Genomic DNA, 18,870 nt, shown 5'->3' with positions numbered 1-18,870 from the left:
AACGGTGTTCTTTAGTACACTATAGTACTATAGGTTGATACCTATTTTGTATTGTTAGATAGACTAGTACATAGTTCTATACTAGGAAGAACAGGATAGCCTGCATGCTTATGTTGTGAGATCAGTTCGGGCTGGAATAGACATAGTAGTAGTGGTAGTAGTAGTAGTAGTAGTAGTAACATATCTGGGATAAAGTCTCTAATTTCCTGGCATGCAAAGCGCGAGTGACTTAAGACTAATCTATGGCATATATATTGACTCCAAATTTATAAAAAAACCATTGCTCCTGTACATTCATTGTAAACGTTATGACAGCTGAATACCTAATCTAGTTCAAGGAATGGCGCTAGGGATATTGATGTCGTAGCCTCCTACACTTTGCACTTGGCAAGTGCAGCCTGTATAACCTTGCCAAGCTCCGAGACCTCCGGGGCCGTCATGATGGAGAAGTGATCGCCTTCCACTTGACAGTATTCTACCGTGTCGCCAACTAGAGCATCCCAGCCGTTGGGACCCAGGTCATGTGATGACGGGTAGAACCAAGCGTCCAGCCCTGGAGGCAGCTTGTCGTAGGCGGCCTTGGGCAGGACGTCCTTCTTGGCCCATATGACGAAGGTATGCTCCGGCCGCAGATGGGGCTGCATGGGAATCGGGACCAGCCGGCTGAAGCACGTGACGGTGCTCAGCATGTGGCGCTTGAGGCGCGCGGCCTCGGGGCTCGCCGACTTGTCCGCGAAGTTGCGCTCGATGCCGCTGAGCATGCCGATCTGGTTGATGATGTCCATGGTCGGCTCCGTCACCACTCTGGAGGGGGGGAGGAGGCTGGGCGCCAGGATGTCGATAACGATGAGGCCCAGCACGCGCTCGCCCGCGGCGAGCAGCGCCCGTGCCACTTCGTAAGCGAAGACGCCGCCGCCCGACCACCCGCCTAGTAGGTATGGCCCATGCGGCCGCCTCGCCCGCACGGCCGCTAGATACAGCGCCGCGGCCTCGTCGAAGCTGCAGGTGAAGTCAGCCGGGTCGCGCACCCATGGCGACTCAACGGCGTAGACAGGCCCCCCGAGCTTTGGCAGGTGGATGTAGGCCGCCGCGGAGCCGGCGCCGTCCGCCATCAGGAACAGGGGGGGCGGCGCGCTGCTGCTGGAAGACTCGTACTCGTACTCGGCGTGTCCTTGCATGAGGACGACGTTGCATTTGCGCTCCGGCTTCGGCTCCGGCTTCGGCTCCGGCTCCGCGACCGCTACCCCGTCTGCGCCATTGCCATTCTTCCGCTCCAGCATGCGCAGTTGCCGCTGTGCGTCCCCGAGCGTGGGATACTCGAGGAGGAACGAGGCGTTTAGCTCGAACCCGGTCTCGGCCTTGATGTCGGACAGGATGGAGATACACATCAGTGAGTCGACGCCAATCTCGGCAAAGAAGGTCGACGGCTGGAGTTCGCTCTCTTCCATGCCCGTTTCCTCAATGAGACGCTCTACCAGCACTGACTCCATCGTCTTGTTGTGGCCGTTAGTGCCGTTGGTGCCGTTAGTGCCGTTAGTGCCGTTGGCGCCGTTGGTGCCGTTTACGGGTGGCGCCGTAGCACTGTGAATGGACCGGCTAGTAGTAGTGGCCGCAGTTACCGCAGTTATCTCCTTGGCCGCCTTGCGAGGTTCCACCTTGCCAAGGATTCGGTGCAGCGTGGTCCGTGGCATCTTACGGAAGCGCGCACCTTCCAGGAAGCCCACGATCCTATCACCGCTGAGGATATAGACATGACCACGGTAGTTGTCTGATCCTTGCGTATGCTCGATAAAGGCATAGCTCTGGTAAACGACGTCTGGAGACAAGTCCTTCGCCACCAGCTCCATACGCTCCATGTGCGTTCCGATGTATACATCATCTCCGCTGCTCATGGGGTTGCCGTTCAAAAGGAAACCCGCCAGATGGGTGAGGGCGTCGATCCAATACGGCGAGAGTGTACACGACTCCTGCGAGTCCTGCGCCTTTGGTAGCCGAATGGTGGCCAGAGCTTCGGTGAAGTCATTGCTCACAATGGCTTCCTGCACACCTTCATACTGCCCAGCGTAATCCATGAGCTTCGCAAACAGCCTGTAGAAGAGCCTTCCTTGAAATCGGTTCGCGAGCCCTACCGCAGCGTCTTGCATGAGTTTGGAAATCTTGGGCCGCACCACGTCAAGTCGTTGCTGTCGCGTCACGTCGAAATCCTGCTCATCTCTCTCGCGAATGCAACACGTTGCGGTTATCAAAGAAGGCTTGGCTTGATCCCGAATGGAAATGGCAAAGTCTCTCGACTGCCTTGGCTTGCTGACGTTTACTTGGATGATTTGCTGAGAGTCAGATTGGGGTGTGATGGGATGATCGATCTGGATATCGAGTACCGAAAGCGATGGAAATTGGGCATCCATCGACCCGTTGGTCAGCACATAACGGGCGGCTGTGAGGGCCATTTCGGCGAATACCCCAGCGGGGCACACTGTAATCCCCGACAGCTTGTGGCCTTGAATCATTCGGAGTAGGGACGGCTGAGATACGACGGCCGTAAACGTGGCCGATTGTCCTTTGCCGTCATCGTCCTGACTCACAAGATGATGCAAACACGTGGAAATGGGCTGTACATCTTGGTGCTTGCCGCCAGCCGTAAATGGCATCCAAAAGTTCCTGGTGTCGAAAGAATAGGATGGCAGGGAGATGAGTGACAGGCTGTCGATGAAGTCGCTGTGGTACTCCCGCCAGCCGACTGCCTTACCAGCCACGTAGAGACATGCCAAAGCTGATGAAATAGACTTCCAATCCTGGTCTTCTTTTTTCAAACTAGCCATGGCACGATGCGAGGCCACGTTGGTGTTTGAACGGATAAGTCCCAGGCATACTGGAGCGGGTCCAATTTCTAGCCACAGCGTAGCCGAATCGACGAGACCCTCAGAGACACAGTGCGATATGGCTTGGGTGTACTTGACAGCCTCTCTTGTTTGTCTCGCGAGATAGTCGCCATCAAAGTGTTGCTGCTCTGTGCCCGTCAAGGTTGAGATAACCTTGATTCTCGGAGTGCCAAAGCGCACGCCCCGGGCGGCCTCACGGATTCCTCGCAGTATGGTATCCGTTTGGCTCGTGTGCATGGCGTATGGAACATCCAGCATCTTGCATTTGAACTTCCTTGCTGTAAGCAGTTCCTCGATTTCTGCAAGCCGTGGTCGTTGGCCGCCAAGTACTACCATGCCTGGGGTGTTGTAGCAGGCTACCTCGCAGTTGAACATGACGCTCTTATCTGAGACAATGGCCGCAATGTCTTGCTGTGTTCCCGAGATGCTTAACATTCCGTGGACACCCTCTTCCAGGCTGTCCTGCAAGAGCATTGCCCGTGTTCCCACCAGGTACATAGCGTCTGTTGCTGAAAGCACCCCCGCCGCATACAGCGCGGCATATTCACCAATACTGTGGCCGATGACGAGGTCCGGGGAAATACCCAGGAGCTTCCACAGGTCCACGAGTGCGATTTCCAGGGCAATCAAGGACAGATGAACCTGCGCCGTGCTGACATTCTCCATTGGGGTAGACGGATCCGAGATGAGATGTGCGAACCGAGGAAACCCGTGTGCCACACAGCTCTTCTGCAGACTAGTGATGGTTGCCAGGAATGGTTGCGAAAGCTTGAACAGATCTGCTCCCATGCCAGCATAGTGTGCCCCTTGACCGGTGAATGCGAACGCGACACGAGGCTCCCCAGTCTTATCATCACGGTTATTGGTACCGAGATCACGGGCCAGGCTGTTGATGATGTCTTGAATACCATCACCAGTATATGCAGAGCGTAATGTGTGATGCATGCGGCGAGCCGTCGTTGTATACGACAGGTCTGCGAGACTGGTGTTGTTGTTTTCGGTGAGGAACTGGAGCAATCGCCGTTTGTTCTCCTCGAGTGAACGTTGGCAGTGTGCCGAAATGGTAACGACATGATAGGGGCGGGGGTCAGAGCCTTTCGGTAAAGGTATAGGTGGCTCTTCCAATACAAAACAACTATTTCCCCCCTAAATGAAGCAATGAAAAAATGTTAGCGGAATGCTTCCGAGCGGTGAGAGCAGTGATAACCAATGGAAATCTAGGTCAATACGTACCGCAGCATCAAAGTTGTTCACTATCATGGCCCGAGTCCTTCCAACACTTTGTCGTGTGAAAGAAACTGGGTCGCCAGGGATGAGGACGGAGCCACGGGCAAGGCAGTCAAAGTTCCCCATTTTCTCGGGAAGCCCTACTTGAGGAGGAACGATTCCCTTGCGAAACATAAGGGACGCTTTAATCAAGGAGGAAATGCCCGATGCCTATCCAACGTTAGCTGCGAGAAGCCACGAACTCGCAGATTGTCAGATAACTCACCGCCTCAGAATGCCCCAGGTTCGCTTTGATGGCCCCGACGACCAATGGCGTTCCCCTTGTGTTCTTCTGAGCAAGAACATTGACAACAGACTCGAGCTCGGCAGAGTCTCCCGCAGTGGTTCCCGTCCCGTGCATTTCCACGTAACTAATGTCATCTGGCTCCAGGCCAGAAGCGTGGAGAACGGCTTGGTAGGCACGTTCCTGCGCCGGAACGTGGGGTCGAGTGATCGAGACGGTATCCGCCGAGTGGTTTCTAGCGTAGCCACGAATGACGGAGATGATATTATCGTTGTCCTGGAGAGCGTCTTCCAGACGCTTGAGCACAACCACTCCGATCGCTTCTCCCCGACAGTAACCATCGGCGTCGTTGCGGAACGTCTTGCAGCCTCCGGTCTTGGACAGGAAGCCACCCTTGCTGAGGACAGACTGCCAGAAAGGCGTGGCGATGATGTTTGCCCCGCCTGCAACGGCAGTGTCACAATCCCGGCTGATCAAGGCCCTGTATGCCAGCCCTACCGCAGACGCTGTCGAGCCGCATGCCGAATCGACCAAGAAGGTGGCACCTTCCCACTTGAAATGGTGGTTGAGACGTCCGGGGGTGAAGGATCGCTGGGTCCCTTGGAGAATGTACTTGTCCACGCCGTGTTGTTGCTGAAGTTCTCGCCAATCGTCACTACCATCGCCTATGTATGTGCTAATGCGTCTGTTGTCAGCAGATGCAGTGCCACCAGTGACAAGACCTGCGTCCTCGAGAGCAGTGTACACGCCGTGCATGAGAAGCCTTTGTCCGGGGTCCATCTGCATTGCTTCCCGCGGCGAGACGTTGAACATCTTATAGTCGAAGAGACCTGGGTTCTCCAGGAAGCAACCGTAGGCAGTGGCTATCGCGTTGAGACCACGACCTGTTTCATCCAGGTAATCATCGGCGTTGAACCGCTCTGTAGGAATCTTTGTAACATGAGTCTTAGCCTTCGGCTTGGCCAATGAATTTGAGGGTTTGGATCAAAAAGCATTCTCACCTTCTGATGAAGCTCTTCTCGCCGCATGAGCACTTCCCACATCTCGTCCACACTTGAAGCCCCTGGAAACTGACCGGACATGCCGACAACAGCCACTGATCCAGAGCCGCCACGAAGTTCTGCGGTCTGCAGACTAGGTGGATTGGTCTTGAGATTCACCTCAAACCCCTGAGCGTGTAAAGACCGGCGCAGAAGAACTAGATAGCTAGTAGCACCCAGCATGTAGAGCGAAGGAGATCTCCCCTTTCGTAGATATGACCCCGCCACCTCGAAGAGACGAGCCGGATTAGTTTCATTCTGAAAGATGTCGAGCATGATTTGGGGAAGCAGGTCTTTCAAGGTAGACGCGACATAGGGTGCATACGTACTTCCGGAAAGGAGCCTATAGCCAGTTTTGAGGGGTTTGTTGAGTAAAGGGCTTTCGCCCACAAGTTCACCGAACTCGGGAGCCGCCAAATGAGCCGCATGTACGGCCCCAAATGCCGGTAATGCGGCTGTGTCACTCTTTTGTAACGTGATGGAAGTTTCTCTCAGCTTGCAAAGGACGGAAGGGGGTCCAAAGACTGTGGCCCAGGTGGGTGTGCTGACGGCGATCCAAGCTCGTCTATGGCGCGGGATCGACTAAAATGTAAAGTCAACATAGTGCTCACAACCAAGATGGTCTTCTACATGTTCGGATCGTACCTGTTTTCTGTGGAAATCTTTTAAGATATCCGGGAGCTGTGCAACAACTTTCCCTAGAACCGAAAACGCCCAACTCCCGGTTCCACTCTCGATCTCCATCGAGCGCCTAGATATCACGACCGCGACTCGGCAGTTAACTCGGGCGAGATAGCTGGCCACCTCTACCAACTCGTGGATGTTGGTCGCCACTGCAACAGCTGCGGCAGGAAGAAGGCCCCCGCAAATGCCAAGAGAGAGCAGTGGCGTCGAGCTGTCCAGGAGGGCTGGATCGCTTTCTGCATGTCTGGGATCACGTTAGACGATTTTGACCGCGGTGATGAAGTATGCAAGGAAGAGCTTGCACCTACAGAATCAACTCTCCTACACGTGCGATAAAGACTGAGACCATTTGTGCAATTCCATGACGGTCAGAGTTTCTTTTCAAGGCATTCGTGAGGCCCTGCAACGAGTGGAATGGTCCAATAGTGTCCCGCTCCGCAGGAGTAAGTCTAGAGACTTCCAGTTGCACATTATCAATGGCGCTTTGAAGGAATGATTCAAGATTCTTAGAATGGCGAGATTTTTCGGCTATTCGGCGAATCATGGGCAATGGGGCATCTGCCTGGTCCCCAAAGAGAAGGATATTTTGAGCTGCGACATCCATGATTATCAATACTTGTGTTGAAAAGTTATTGTATATATGTAGGAAGGTAGTAGTAGATAGTAAGGACGAGATTGCTACACAGGATGTAAGCAACTCACTACCACATATCTACTGTACGCTAGGTACCGTTAGAGAATTATCTAAGCATCCTTCAATTAATTTTCTACAGGGGGGTTCAGTTGCCTCCTGTAGACTCGGCTCGAAGACGACAGGTTAGGCAAGGCGACTCGGATTGTCAATTAGACTCAGCATAGATAGTAAGCGCTAAGAAAAACAGCCCAACTGGGAAATATAGAAAACTTTATCTTCTGTCTTAATAAGCAGCCGGGTCGAAATGCTAGGATCCTTTTAGTAAGTACTTGTAAATAAAGGTTGGTAAGCGTATATTAGGTAAAACATCTAACAAACTCGCTCTAGATGCAGAACTAGTAAGCTAGATATCTTGAACGTAGGTAAAAAAGTGATAAAGTAAATTAACTAGAGAGCTAGATAATCGAATAATTAACCTTTTCAATACATAAAATAGCCATTTTGTCATTCAAAGAATTAGTTCTTGTCTTTTGCTGATTTTACTAGTAAAAAGAGGCTCATCGGCTGATGCGGATTAGGTATCGGCTTAATCACCTCGGTACGACGTTACGTCGTTAATACACAGTTGGTCCCGAACAACGCGGGTATTTTTCCGGAATCTTGAGCAATCTATGGGTCGTGGGTTTATTGCGCGTGATTAATGTATAAAATATCCTGCACCGTGAAAGTAGCTGAGGTCAGCCATCCTTATTAACAACTCGCACAACAACCCACCCACCTATGCCGCTGAGTTCCATCTGTAAAGCTCTTCAATTTATTCTTTCACGATGACTATCACGAGAAGTGGCTCTGATCCCAGCCCTATAGCCATCGTTGGAATCGGGCTAAGGCTTCCCGGAGGTTGCCACGATGCGAAATCCTACTGGGACCTTCTAGTCAACCAGAAAGACGCACGGCGATTGGTACCCCCCGAGCGATTCAATATCGACGGCTTCCATGGAAAGGTCCTCGGGGCCGGCAATCTGTCCATGAGGCATGGGTACTTTCTCGACGAGCCCGTCGACCGCTTCGACGCAGCTTTCTTCAGCATGTCCCAAGCCGAAGTTGCCCGCGTCGACCCCCAGCAGAGACTACTGCTCGAGGTCATGCACGAGGCGCTTGAGAACGCAGGCGAGGTCAACTGGCGAGGCAGCGACATTGCGGTATATGCGGGCAGCTTTGGCCAGGACTGGCTGCAGATGCAAGCCCGCGACATGCAAGAAGGAAACGTCTACGACATCACGGGCATGGACGACTTCGTCTTTGCCAACCGCGTGTCGTACGAGTTCGATCTTCACGGGCCCAGTATGACAGTCAAGGCCGGTTGCTCCTCGAGCTTGATTGCGCTGCATCTGGCGTGCGAGGCGCTGAACCGTGGCGACTGTTCCGGAGCACTGGTGGGAGCTTCCAACCTGCTACTCTCACCCGAGTACTTCCTTGCCCTGAACAACCTCGGCGCATTGTCTCCCGACGGATCATCCCGCGCTTTCGACGCGTTCGCAAACGGCTACGCCAGAGCAGATGCGGTCAATGCGGTCTATATTAAGAGGCTAGATGATGCCGTGCGCGATGGCAATCCCGTCCGCGCCATCATTCGCAGCACAGCGGTCAACGCCGACGGGAAGACCGTGGGTCTGACCAATCCCAGTACCGAGTCCCAGGCCAGCTTGATCCGACGAGCATATGAAAAGGCGGGCATCTGCAATCCATACGCAACTCCAATGGTCGAATGCCATGGCACAGGTACAGCGACGGGAGACCCGCTAGAGGTGGCGGCTATCGTCCAAATCTTTGGCGACCAGCAGACATATATCGGTAGTGTGAGTAATAACAATCTAGTAAGAGAAAAAACATCGGTCATCCCCATGCTGAGTGAGCCTTTCTAGGTAAAACCAAACATCGGTCACGGAGAGGGGGCTGCCGGCCTGAGTAGCTTGATCAAGTCAGTTCTCTCCCTAGAACGACATACCATCCCGCCAAACATCAAGTTCCAGACCCCTAATCCTAAGAGTATGCACCTCCAGTAACCCCAGTGACTCCTTGATAGATTCAATGACTGAAACAGACCTGCAGTTCCCTTCACCGAAGCCAATCTGGTAGTACCGACGGTGGCAGTACCCTGGCCGGAAGGGCGAAATCGCAGGATCAGTATCAATTCATTTGGCCTTGGTGGTGCGAATGCCCACGTGATTATCGAAGCAGACCCTTCCGCGCGCGGGCCCAAAGAGGTTGCGCAGATTAACGGCAATACCGGGCCTGTCTCGTCGCAGCGGCTACTAGTGTTTTCAGCTCATACAGAGACATCTCTCAAAACCATGCTGGACAAATATGAAGCCTTCATCGGGTCTGAATCCTCTCAACTAACGGATCTAGCCTACACTCTAGGCGCAAGACGGCATCACCGTAAGTTCAGGTCTTTTTGCGTCACTGATGGGCTGTCATTCCAGCCTGCAGCAACAGTTCGAAAACCTGAGAACCGCCGTCTCCTTTTCATTTTCACCGGCCAGGGGGCACAGTGGAGTGGCATGGGTCGCGAACTGATTCGTGACTTTCCATCGTTCAGGAAGGATGTCCAGCAGATGGATGAATGTCTCTCAGAGTGTCCGTTTCCACCTCCATGGAGGATGGAAGGTAAGAATCGAACCCTATGGAGGAACACCCTGACATTCTGACTAACACGTCACCTCAACCTAGATAAGATTTCCAATGCAGAGGATATCAACGCAGCAGAATACGCACAACCCCTCTGCACAGCCATACAAATCGCCTTGGTCAACCTATTGCGCAGCTGGAATATCCATGCGGATGGAGTTGTTGGTCATTCCAGTGGAGAGATTGCAGCGGCCTATACTGCTGGCGCGCTCGCAATGAAAGATGCTATTTTGATAGCCTTCTATCGGGGTGCTACTAGTTCCCAGCAGACGAAACCTGGCGCCATGGCGGCTGTGGGACTGGGTAGAGATGCGGTATCCGGTCTGTTGAGCTTCGGGGCGACTATCGCTTGTGAGAACAGCCGATCGAGCGTAACCATTTCGGGAGATCTCAGCGCAGTAGAGGAAACACTGGATAGAGTGCGTCACCACCGAGCAGAAGTACTAGCTCGGAAGCTCAAAATTGATAGGGCATACCACTCAGGTAAGTGCCTCCAGTGGTGTGGTCGTGAGAGGAAAGTGGCTTTAACACATCACAGATCATATGATATCAGTTGGCTCAGTCTATAGGGAGTTGATTTCGACCATCACTACCTCGCATGATGGCTCTCTTCCAATCCCATTCTTCTCCTCTGTCACAGGGGAGGAAAATCGAGATGCAAGTCTGCTGGGTCCAGACTACTGGAAGTCAAATATGGAGAACCCCGTTCTGTTCCTGTCCGCGGTGGAATCCGCCCTCGAGAGCACGCAAGATTTTGGAATGGCGGTCGAGCTCGGCCCTCACTCAGCCTTATCCGGACCCTTCCGCCAAATATGCAAAGACAGAGGCAAAACCATGACATATGACAGCTGTCTAAGCAGAGCAAGCGATGGCACTAGATCGGTGTTGAGTGCCGCTGGCCGCTTGTTTTGTCAGGGGATCATGGTCGACTTCGCGGCCATGAATCCCGGGGCTACCACCATGTCTTGCCTGCCTCCATACCCCTGGACCCATGACACATCCTACTGGCATGAGAACCGAATCTCCCGGGAAATCCGCACACGCGCTCACCCCGAGCATGAGCTGCTTGGTGCACGCGTCATTGGCGGCAACGACCTCGAGCCCAGCTGGAGAAAGATGCTGAGTCTGAAAGAGGTGCCCTGGCTTTCCGACCATGTGGTCGCTAGTGACGTCGTCTTTCCTGCTGCCGGATACATCACCATGGCGACAGAGGCTGTGAGACAGCTTTCTTCGCATCCGGCTTCATTCACCATCCGTGCATTATCCATCGGATCAGCCATGCCTCTACATAACGGAAAGACCACCGAGATCATGACCCGGCTTCAGCCCCATAGGCTAACGGACAATCAGGATTCAGCCTGGTTTGATTTCAGTGTGATGTCGTACGATGGAAGTAGATGGAGCCGACACTGCAGCGGAGAGATCCGTACCGCAGATGCCTTGGATTTGTCCGCCACTAAATTGAACCCCTCCGCACCAGAAGGCAAGAGAGAAGTGGCCACCGCCAAATGGTACCAGGCCGCCAAGTCGGTTGGTCTAGAGTACGGGCCTTTATTTCAGGGTCTGCAAGATATCTTCTACGATCTCTCTCGCGACTGTACATCGGCCACGCTGCAATCAACCAAGCAATATTACGGGTTGCTTCATCCCACAACTATAGACCAGCTCTTACAGTGCTGCATTCTCGGTTCAGTCAAGGGTCATGGAAGACTTTTGAATCGGACGGCTCTACCTGTCTACATCGAAGAGATGTCTATCCGCGCTGGTGATAACTTGGACGACCTTCAATGCGATGCATATACCCGCTTCAGCGGCCACGACACGCTCTCGGCTCATGGACAGATAGGGGCCAGGGGTGGAGCCCTAGCACTTCAGGCCAAAGGGATCCAATTCCGCCTACTTGGTATCCATACCAGCACCGAAGAGGACCCGTTGAAGGAGCTTCACCTACTTGAGTGGCGACCGGACATTGATCTAACCAACTTAGACCAGATGGTGCATCAAACCCATGATCTGAGCAGCTGCCTCGAAGTCGTCGAGAGACTCAACATCCTCTGTGTGCTGGAAACTGCTAGGATACTCAAACCCATGGACAGCTCGCATCACCATTTCCGAAAATTCAAGGAGTGGAATGAGGAATACATCGACAAGCTACAGCGAAACGGCAGTCGCGTCGTGAAAGGTATCAATCAGATCCTTGAAATGGTATCGGAGGAGCGTGCCTGTGCTATTAAAGCTCTGACGGAAGAGGCTCTGGCGACTCCAGCGCGAAACATTGCCCTTGCCATTGTCAGGATATTCAACGACGTGGAAAGCATTTTCACTGGATCAGTAGAGCCTCTTGCGGTACTCCTGAAGGATAACCTGCTCATGGAGATTTACAACTTCTTCAACATGCTGAACCACCGGGATTTCTTCCAGATCCTGGGCCACAAGAACAGAGGAACCTTGCGAGTGGTGGAGATTGGAGCCGGGACAGGAGGCTTCACTTCCACCATACTACCAGCCTTGATGGACTCTGACGGCGGCTGTCTGTTCAGTACTTATACCTACACCGACATATCCTCGGGCTTCTTCAAGGCTGCGAAGGAGCGCTTTGGGAAGTACGCTGGCATTGAGTACACCGTTTTGGATATAAGCAAAGATCCTGCCTCACAGGGCTTGGAACTTGGCAGCTATGATCTTGTCGTTGCCGCAAACGTAATCAAAACCCCTTCCTGAAATTGGAGAAAGGAAGACTAACAGCAATTAGGTTCTTCATGCCACCCCAGACCTTGTCCAAACAATGACAAATTGTCGTTCTCTCCTACGACCAGGTGGTCGACTTTTCATGTTGGAATTATGCACTGGTAAGTCTTGACCATGTTTTTGATCTCAAATGAGACGGCTAATCATATTATGCAGAGGCGAAATGGGTTAACTATATCATGGTAGGCCAATATCACCTTTTATCATAATGACCTTGCTGGTTGCTAATCTGACACTATAGGGTACACTCCCTGGTTGGTGGCTTGGAGAAGCAGACGGTCGTCCAAACGAGCCGTATATACATGGTGGACAATGGGATGTCATACTGCAAAAAGCCGGATTTCGGAATATGACAGCTATAATGGATCAGAAGCCCCCATATCAGCTTGACAACATCATTGTCGCCACTGTAGATGACGACGTTGCGACACCATCCAAGGCGCTCAGTCTCCTAGTTAGAGATTCAAACCAGCCGTCAGCTATTTCCAACGCATTCTTGTCGGAGTTCCGCCGAGCAGGTTACGACGTCTCCCTGTGTTCGCTGCGGGAACCCCCGATCTCCCCTGTCGACACTGTATCGCTTCTCGACATCGACGGGCCTCGAACATTCTTCGAGGACTTGGATGAGAAAGGCCTCCGCGGACTCATTCGGTTCATCACACACGCCCGCGGACAGCAGATACTATGGCTCACAGGCCTGGCACAGGTATCGACAGAGAACCCACACCATGCCATGGTGCTGGGGCTTGCCCGCACGCTTCGCCTGGAGCTGGATTCGCACTTCGCGACCATGGAACTCGACATTGGCGCCGACCTGGCTCCCTTTGGCACGGTAGTGAAGGTTTTTGACCAGATTCAGAGGCAGTCGAAGCGGGACGTGGCGGACTGCGAATACGCCCTGGTCAACGGCACGGTACAAGTGCCACGGTACGTGACTCGCACAGCCGGCCAAATCGTGACCATGCCCGACGCCCGGGTCTTTCGAAAGCTCCACGTCGGAAAGCCGGGCATACTTGCTAGTCTCCAATGGCAGGAAGGATTGCGGGACTCCCACTTGAGAGAAGGAGAGGTGGAGATCAACGTCCGCTCTTCCGCGGTAACCCATCAGGTAAGCAAAGCACTGGGATGGCGCCGCAAGGTCAGACTAGGTACTTCGTCACTAATCTTTTCTTGCAGGATGTCCTGCTCGCGTCTGGGGCTGCGCATGGCGAGCAGGGTCTGGGCTTTGAGTGTGCCGGCATTGTCTCCCGTATCAGTACTAATACTAGTACTAGTACTAGCAGCACTGACCTTCAGGTGGGCGATCGTGTGCTCTGCTGGTCATTAGGCTCATTGGCGACCCACGTACGTGTCGATTCCATGTGCTGCATCAAATTGCCTGACAGCTTATCCTTCAATGACGCGGTTACGATGCCAACTGCGTATGCTACCATGACCAGGGGACTATTGGATATCAATTCACTAGCCACTGGGGACACAGTCCTTATTAATTCCGTTTCCAGCCCCATGGGGCTTGCCGGTATCCAGATTGCTCGAATGCAAGGGGCAGAGGTGAGGATTCACAGTCCAAGTTTCATTCACTCCTTCGTACACTAATCGCGACACGGCAGATCTTTGTGACTGCTAGAACCGAGGCCGAGAGGGAATTTCTCGTAACTGAGCAAGGTGTTCAGACAAGCCATGTCTTCTCATCTTCGGATAACTCTTTTGTTGCAGGTATCATGCAAGCTACAAGATCACGCGGCGTAGACGTTGTCGTCAACCTCCTATCAGGAGATTTGTTGCACGAGAGCTGGAAGTGTGTAGCAGCAGGAGGCAATATGATTGAGCTCTCAGGCAGAGACATCACTGGGCACGGCAGACTAGACATGACTATGTTTGGGGGAAACCGTGGATTCCACGGAATCGACATACCCACGCTGATTACCCAAAAGCCATCATTAGCTCCCAGGTAGGCTGCTCTTCTTGCTAATACGGGGCCTTGGCGCTCTCCTTTGAGTCTACATAGCTGATCACTTACGACAGGTTTCTGAAAGCCACGATGGACTTATACACAGGCGGGTCGATCAAGCCAATTAGCCCAATCAAACTATATACGCCAAGCAACATCAAGCAAGCATTCCACCAACTCCATGCCGACGGCGGGCCGATTGGTTCTGTGGTTCTAGAGTTCCCTGACGACACACAGAGTCTGCCAGCTGAATCGTACAGCGACGAGATTCAGTTTCGAAAGGACCGATCCTACGTCTTGATTGGAGGCTTGGGCGGCCTGGGCAGATCGGCCGCCGTTTGGCTCGCTGAAAGGGGGGCCGGCTGCATCATCTTCATGTCGCGCTCGGCTTCCGCCGGTGCCGAGAGCCGGTCTCTGGTACACGAGCTGAAGGCATTGGGCTGCGAGACTCAGATTGCGATTGGGAGCGTGACAGATGTGACAGCGGTGGACAGACTGGTAGCGAATGCAGCAAAACCAGTAGCCGGAGTGCTGCATCTAGCCCTGGTCCTCAAGGTGAGTCTTCCCATGCAATACTGAAGAAACGAATTGAACGCCAGGACTTGATACTAAGCAACGCACGCAGGACGAAGCGCTGCTTGACATGACGTTTGACAGTTGGCGAGGCGCGACCGAGGCCAAGGTGCAGGGAACCTGGAACTTGCATCGCGCCCTAGAGGGTCAGCCGTTGGAATTCTTCGTCCTAGCCAGTTCCATCTACGGTATCCAGGGCAACCCGAACCAGGCCAACTACGCGGCAGCCAGCACGTTCCTCGACGCCTTCGTGCAGTTCCGACAGGGACTGGGTCTGCCGGCTTCGGTTATCGACCTGGGAGTCATGGAGGACGTCGGTTACGTCAGCCAGCGCCCGGCCATTTTGGAGAGCCTCAGACGCGCAGGAGCCCAGCTCCTGTGCGAGAACGACTTCCTGAGGTCTTTGCAGTTGGGAATCCGTGCCTCCTCTGCGCCGGCACCTCTACTCCCGACGGACCTGTCCTCGGCCTATGTTAACCGGGCGCAGTTTGTCGTTGGACTAGGGCAGCACCCTCCGGATGCTCGGGGTCTGGGGTTGAAGAGGGTGAAGGACAGCCATCAAGGTCCGGGGAAACGTGCCACCACACAATTGAAAGACAGTACGGAAGAGGACGGCGACGTGCTGCGACGGTTTCTGGAGGGCGCGAAGCGCGATCCGAGCTCGTTGAACGACGAACTGGGGGTCACGCAATTCCTGGCGGCGCAAGTGGCCGAGTGCCTGAAGGGATTGTTGATCTTCGGCGACAACTCGAGCCTGGACCTTGGGCTCGGTCTAGCGGATCTGGGCGTCGATTCGCTCGTTGCCATTGAGTTGCAGAGCTGGTGGATCGAAAGCTTCGGCACGCACATTTCCATCCTAGAATTGACCAAGAGCGCCTCCATCACAGACTTGGGTAAGCTAGCCAGATGTCGGCTGCTAGAAATTTTCCATGAACATTAAACTACAAAATAGAGATGGTTCAGTTTGATTATGCCTTGGCTTGTGTGGTAGTCATCCCAGCCCTTGCATCTGTGTCAGGAACATGACCAATCACCTGACTCTTGGCGTAATCTGGAGTATTTAAATTTAAACCCTCCGAAGAGCTACCTTGGATGGTAGCAATTCGTCTATCCAATACCGACTGCGTTACCCATCTTGTTACTGCTTCATCCCGTATTGACCCTCCCGTAGTCCTAACAATCTGCTTTGCAAAAACATACTGTGTACGGCACTTTATCTATCTGGGAATGCCAAGATGGAGGATGCCACTTGCAGCCTAGCAGGTCTCTTTTGTAGGGCAGGTCGACCCGAACATAGTAAGTTTTATCCAATAAGGAAACCGTCAATAATGTCGATAGCGGAGACTGCTGACTGCATTGTGTATTAATATCATTTTTTATTTTGCGTATAACTAGCAAGTTAGCAGCTGTGTCTAAGTGGAGTGCCATTCTGAGTAGGAAAGAAAGAAGAAATACAATGGAACACTACGTCGACGGAGATGTGTCTCTGGACACCAGCGGAGACCAAAAGACTGATTATTCAAGATGGCGGTTGATGGACGAACAAGGCCGCCAATCCTGGCGCTATCTTGAGTCTGACGAGGAGAGGGCAGACTGGCCACAGACGACGTTCGAGAAGCATTTCCTTGGTCTGGACACTGCAAGTAGAAACCCAATGCTGTCTCTCTTCTCCTCACTGTGCGAGCAGTAGCTGATACAACCCTCCTTCAGGACTTGGCAGACCTACCCAAGGCGCAAACCCCGTTACAGGCCGCCCAAGGCGCCATGTCATATTTCAGCCAACTGCAGCTGCCCTCGGGACAGTGGGCGAGCGAGTGCACCGGACCCCTCTTCATCCTGCCCTGCGTAGTCATAGCCGGGCACGTGACGGGCAGCCCCCTTCCCGCCGCGTATGCCGTCGAGATCCGGCGCTACCTCTTTGCGCGCCAGCGCGTTGTGGATGGAGGCTGGGGGTGGCACGCCGAGGCGCGCAGAAGCTCGGCCATCGGCACCGCCCTCAACTACGTCGTCTTGCGGCTGCTGGGGGCGGGCCGAGACGACCCGCGCCTGGTCAGGGCCCGGGCGTTGCTGCACGAGCTCGGCGGAGCTACGCACGCTCCCGGCATCGCCAAGTTCTGGCTCTGCGTCCTCGGCGTCATGAAGTGGGAGTGCGTCAATCCGTTCCTACCCGAGTTATGGTAGGTCGAGTCACGTGACTCACGTTTTGTCCTGTCTTGGTTGTAGCCTTACTTTATGTTTGTTGAAGTGTATTTATATATGCTCTCACACAGTGCAGATCTTGACGAGTCGATTACTCATTTTTGCATGTTCAATACCTTGAACCCCTAGGCCTAGGCTGACCAGTGTCGCCATGTATTGGCAAACAGGCTCACGTCCGACTCGGATCCCGCCGCGCCGAGCAAATGGTATCTCCACACGCGCACCAACTTCACCTCCATGTCCTACGTGTGGTCCAAGCAGTGGAGCTATGGCGGGGATGCCGTCACCGAGCAGCTCCAAGCCGAGCTCTACACGCAGCCCTACAACACCATTGACTTTGCTGCACACCGCGGCTCCCTCGCCGCCGTGGACAACAACTATCCCAAGTGGTGGCTTGTGAACCTCGTTAACTGGCTGACCGTCACCGTCTACGTCCCGTACTTGCGCAAGCCCGCCACCGCCGAGAGCGCCGAGCGCAAGGTTTGGGACCTCATCGTGGCCGAAGACAGGAACACCGAGTACATCGGGCTCTCGCCCATCAGCAAGGCCGCGAACCTCGTCGCCTGTTACTTCCACGAGGGGCCTGACGGGAGCTCGGTCCGCGCCCACCGGCGAACCATGACGCAGTACTTCTGGATGACCAAGGACGGCATGGCGTGCAACCTCTCAGATGGGATTCAGGTCTGGGACACGTCGCTCGGGGTGCAGGCGCTCGCCGCGGCGGGTGCGGGCGCCAAGGCAAACCCTCGGTTCCAGTCCACGCTCGTTAGGGCCCATGCCTTCCTGGCGGACCACCAGCTGCTGGAAGACATAGCGGACCAGGACAAGTGCCACCGGTGGCCTCGCAAGGGCGGGTGGCCGTTCAGCACCCGATACCAGGGCTACATGATTAGCGAGTGCACCGCCGAGGGCCTCCGCTCCGTCATGCAGCTTCAAGAGATGAGCCACTTGCATCTGGCCCAGCGGATACCCGAGCAAAGGCTGCGGGACGCCGTCGACTGTCTGCTGAACCTGCAGAACGACACGGGCGGCTTCGGCGTCTACGAGAAGCGACTAGGTTCGCCCAAGCTCGCGTGGCTGGAGATGGGCGAGTTTGTGGGCAAGACCATGGTCACGTACGACCATGTCGAGTGCACTACCGCCGCCGTATCCGCCCTTCTGTCTTTTAGCAAGCTGCATCCCGACTACCGCGCCGTCGAAATCGAGACGACGACAGCGCACGGGCTGTCCTTCATCAAACAATCACAAAAGCCCGACGGCGGCTGGCATGGTGCCTGGGGCGTCTGTTTCACCTATGCGGGAATGTTTGCGCTGGAAGCCCTAGCCCTCGCGGGAGAGACGTACGCGACTAGTGAGGCGTCGCGTCGCGGATGCGACTTCCTCCTGGACAAGCAAAAGGAAGATGGGGGCTGGGGAGAGTCTTACCTGAGCTTGCGGCAGGAAGAGTACGTTCAGCATGAAGAGTCCCAGGTGGTGCAGACGGCCTGGGCCTGCATGGCGCTGATTCATGCCGGATACGCTGAGAGGGAGCCTGTGAAAAGGGGACTGAGATTGATCATGTCTCGCCAGCAGTCCAAAGGGCAATGGTGCCAAGAGTCACTCGAGGGTGGTATCGGACATGGGTGTGTACTTCTTACCCCTGCTCTCTTTGTCGAGGTCGGAGAACTAACACGATCGACAGGGTTATATCTTATTCCAATTATAAGCTTTACTGGCCAATCCGAGCTTTGGCTGAATATGTTGCCAGGTTTGGAAACGAGCAGCTGTGAGGAAAATAGGAGTCATATTGTCGATATTTACTTTAGGCCATGTAAGAAGCATGCAAGGATATTGGTTGTTTCAAATCATCAATTAATGATAGATTGTTCTTCTAGCCTAGCGCTTGATGCCATCTTTGTTGCTTCCTCTCGTTATCAGGCGAAAAATCCCCAAACCTATCAGCGTACCTGGATGTCGCATTA

At 53.9% G+C, this 18,870-nt stretch overlaps 3 protein-coding genes across 3 annotated transcripts; 2 read left to right on the top strand and 1 right to left on the bottom strand.

The window, feature by feature from the left end:
- Positions 1–196: 196 nt before the first annotated feature.
- P153DRAFT_395123 (ketoacyl-synt-domain-containing protein) lies at positions 197–6,717 on the bottom strand (the record flags this gene model as incomplete). Its single annotated transcript, XM_033671376.1, has 6 exons — positions 197–4,025; positions 4,113–4,316; positions 4,372–5,319; positions 5,391–6,011; positions 6,075–6,357; positions 6,422–6,717. 6 exons carry the CDS (start codon positions 6,715–6,717, stop codon positions 372–374), a joined length of 6,006 nt encoding a protein of 2,001 aa, XP_033525070.1. The 3' UTR covers positions 197–371.
- Positions 6,718–7,574: 857 nt separating this feature from the next.
- On the top strand, positions 7,575–15,770 carry P153DRAFT_421764 (ketoacyl-synt-domain-containing protein; the record flags this gene model as incomplete). The annotated part of the gene is made up of 12 exons (XM_033672331.1): positions 7,575–8,606; positions 8,673–8,796; positions 8,860–9,417; positions 9,499–9,921; positions 9,977–12,138; positions 12,191–12,287; positions 12,343–12,368; positions 12,428–13,294; positions 13,363–13,737; positions 13,797–14,137; positions 14,212–14,692; positions 14,763–15,770. 12 exons carry the CDS (start codon positions 7,575–7,577, stop codon positions 15,648–15,650), a joined length of 7,374 nt encoding a protein of 2,457 aa, XP_033525069.1. The 3' UTR covers positions 15,651–15,770.
- Positions 15,771–15,822: 52 nt separating this feature from the next.
- P153DRAFT_336463 (oxidosqualene:lanosterol cyclase) lies at positions 15,823–18,861 on the top strand. Its single transcript, XM_033665701.1, has 4 exons — positions 15,823–16,353; positions 16,431–16,887; positions 17,077–18,531; positions 18,591–18,861. Exons 1-4 carry the CDS (start codon positions 16,167–16,169, stop codon positions 18,676–18,678), a joined length of 2,187 nt encoding a protein of 728 aa, XP_033525068.1. The 5' UTR covers positions 15,823–16,166; the 3' UTR covers positions 18,679–18,861.
- The last annotated feature ends 9 nt before the right edge of the window (positions 18,862–18,870 follow it).

Source organism: Dothidotthia symphoricarpi, assembly GCF_010015815.1.
Source record: "Dothidotthia symphoricarpi CBS 119687 unplaced genomic scaffold P153scaffold_7, whole genome shotgun sequence".
Lineage (NCBI taxonomy): Eukaryota > Fungi > Ascomycota > Dothideomycetes > Pleosporales > Dothidotthiaceae > Dothidotthia > Dothidotthia symphoricarpi.
Note: the sequence above shows the minus strand (reverse complement) of the source record. Positions and strands in the feature narration are given on the sequence as shown.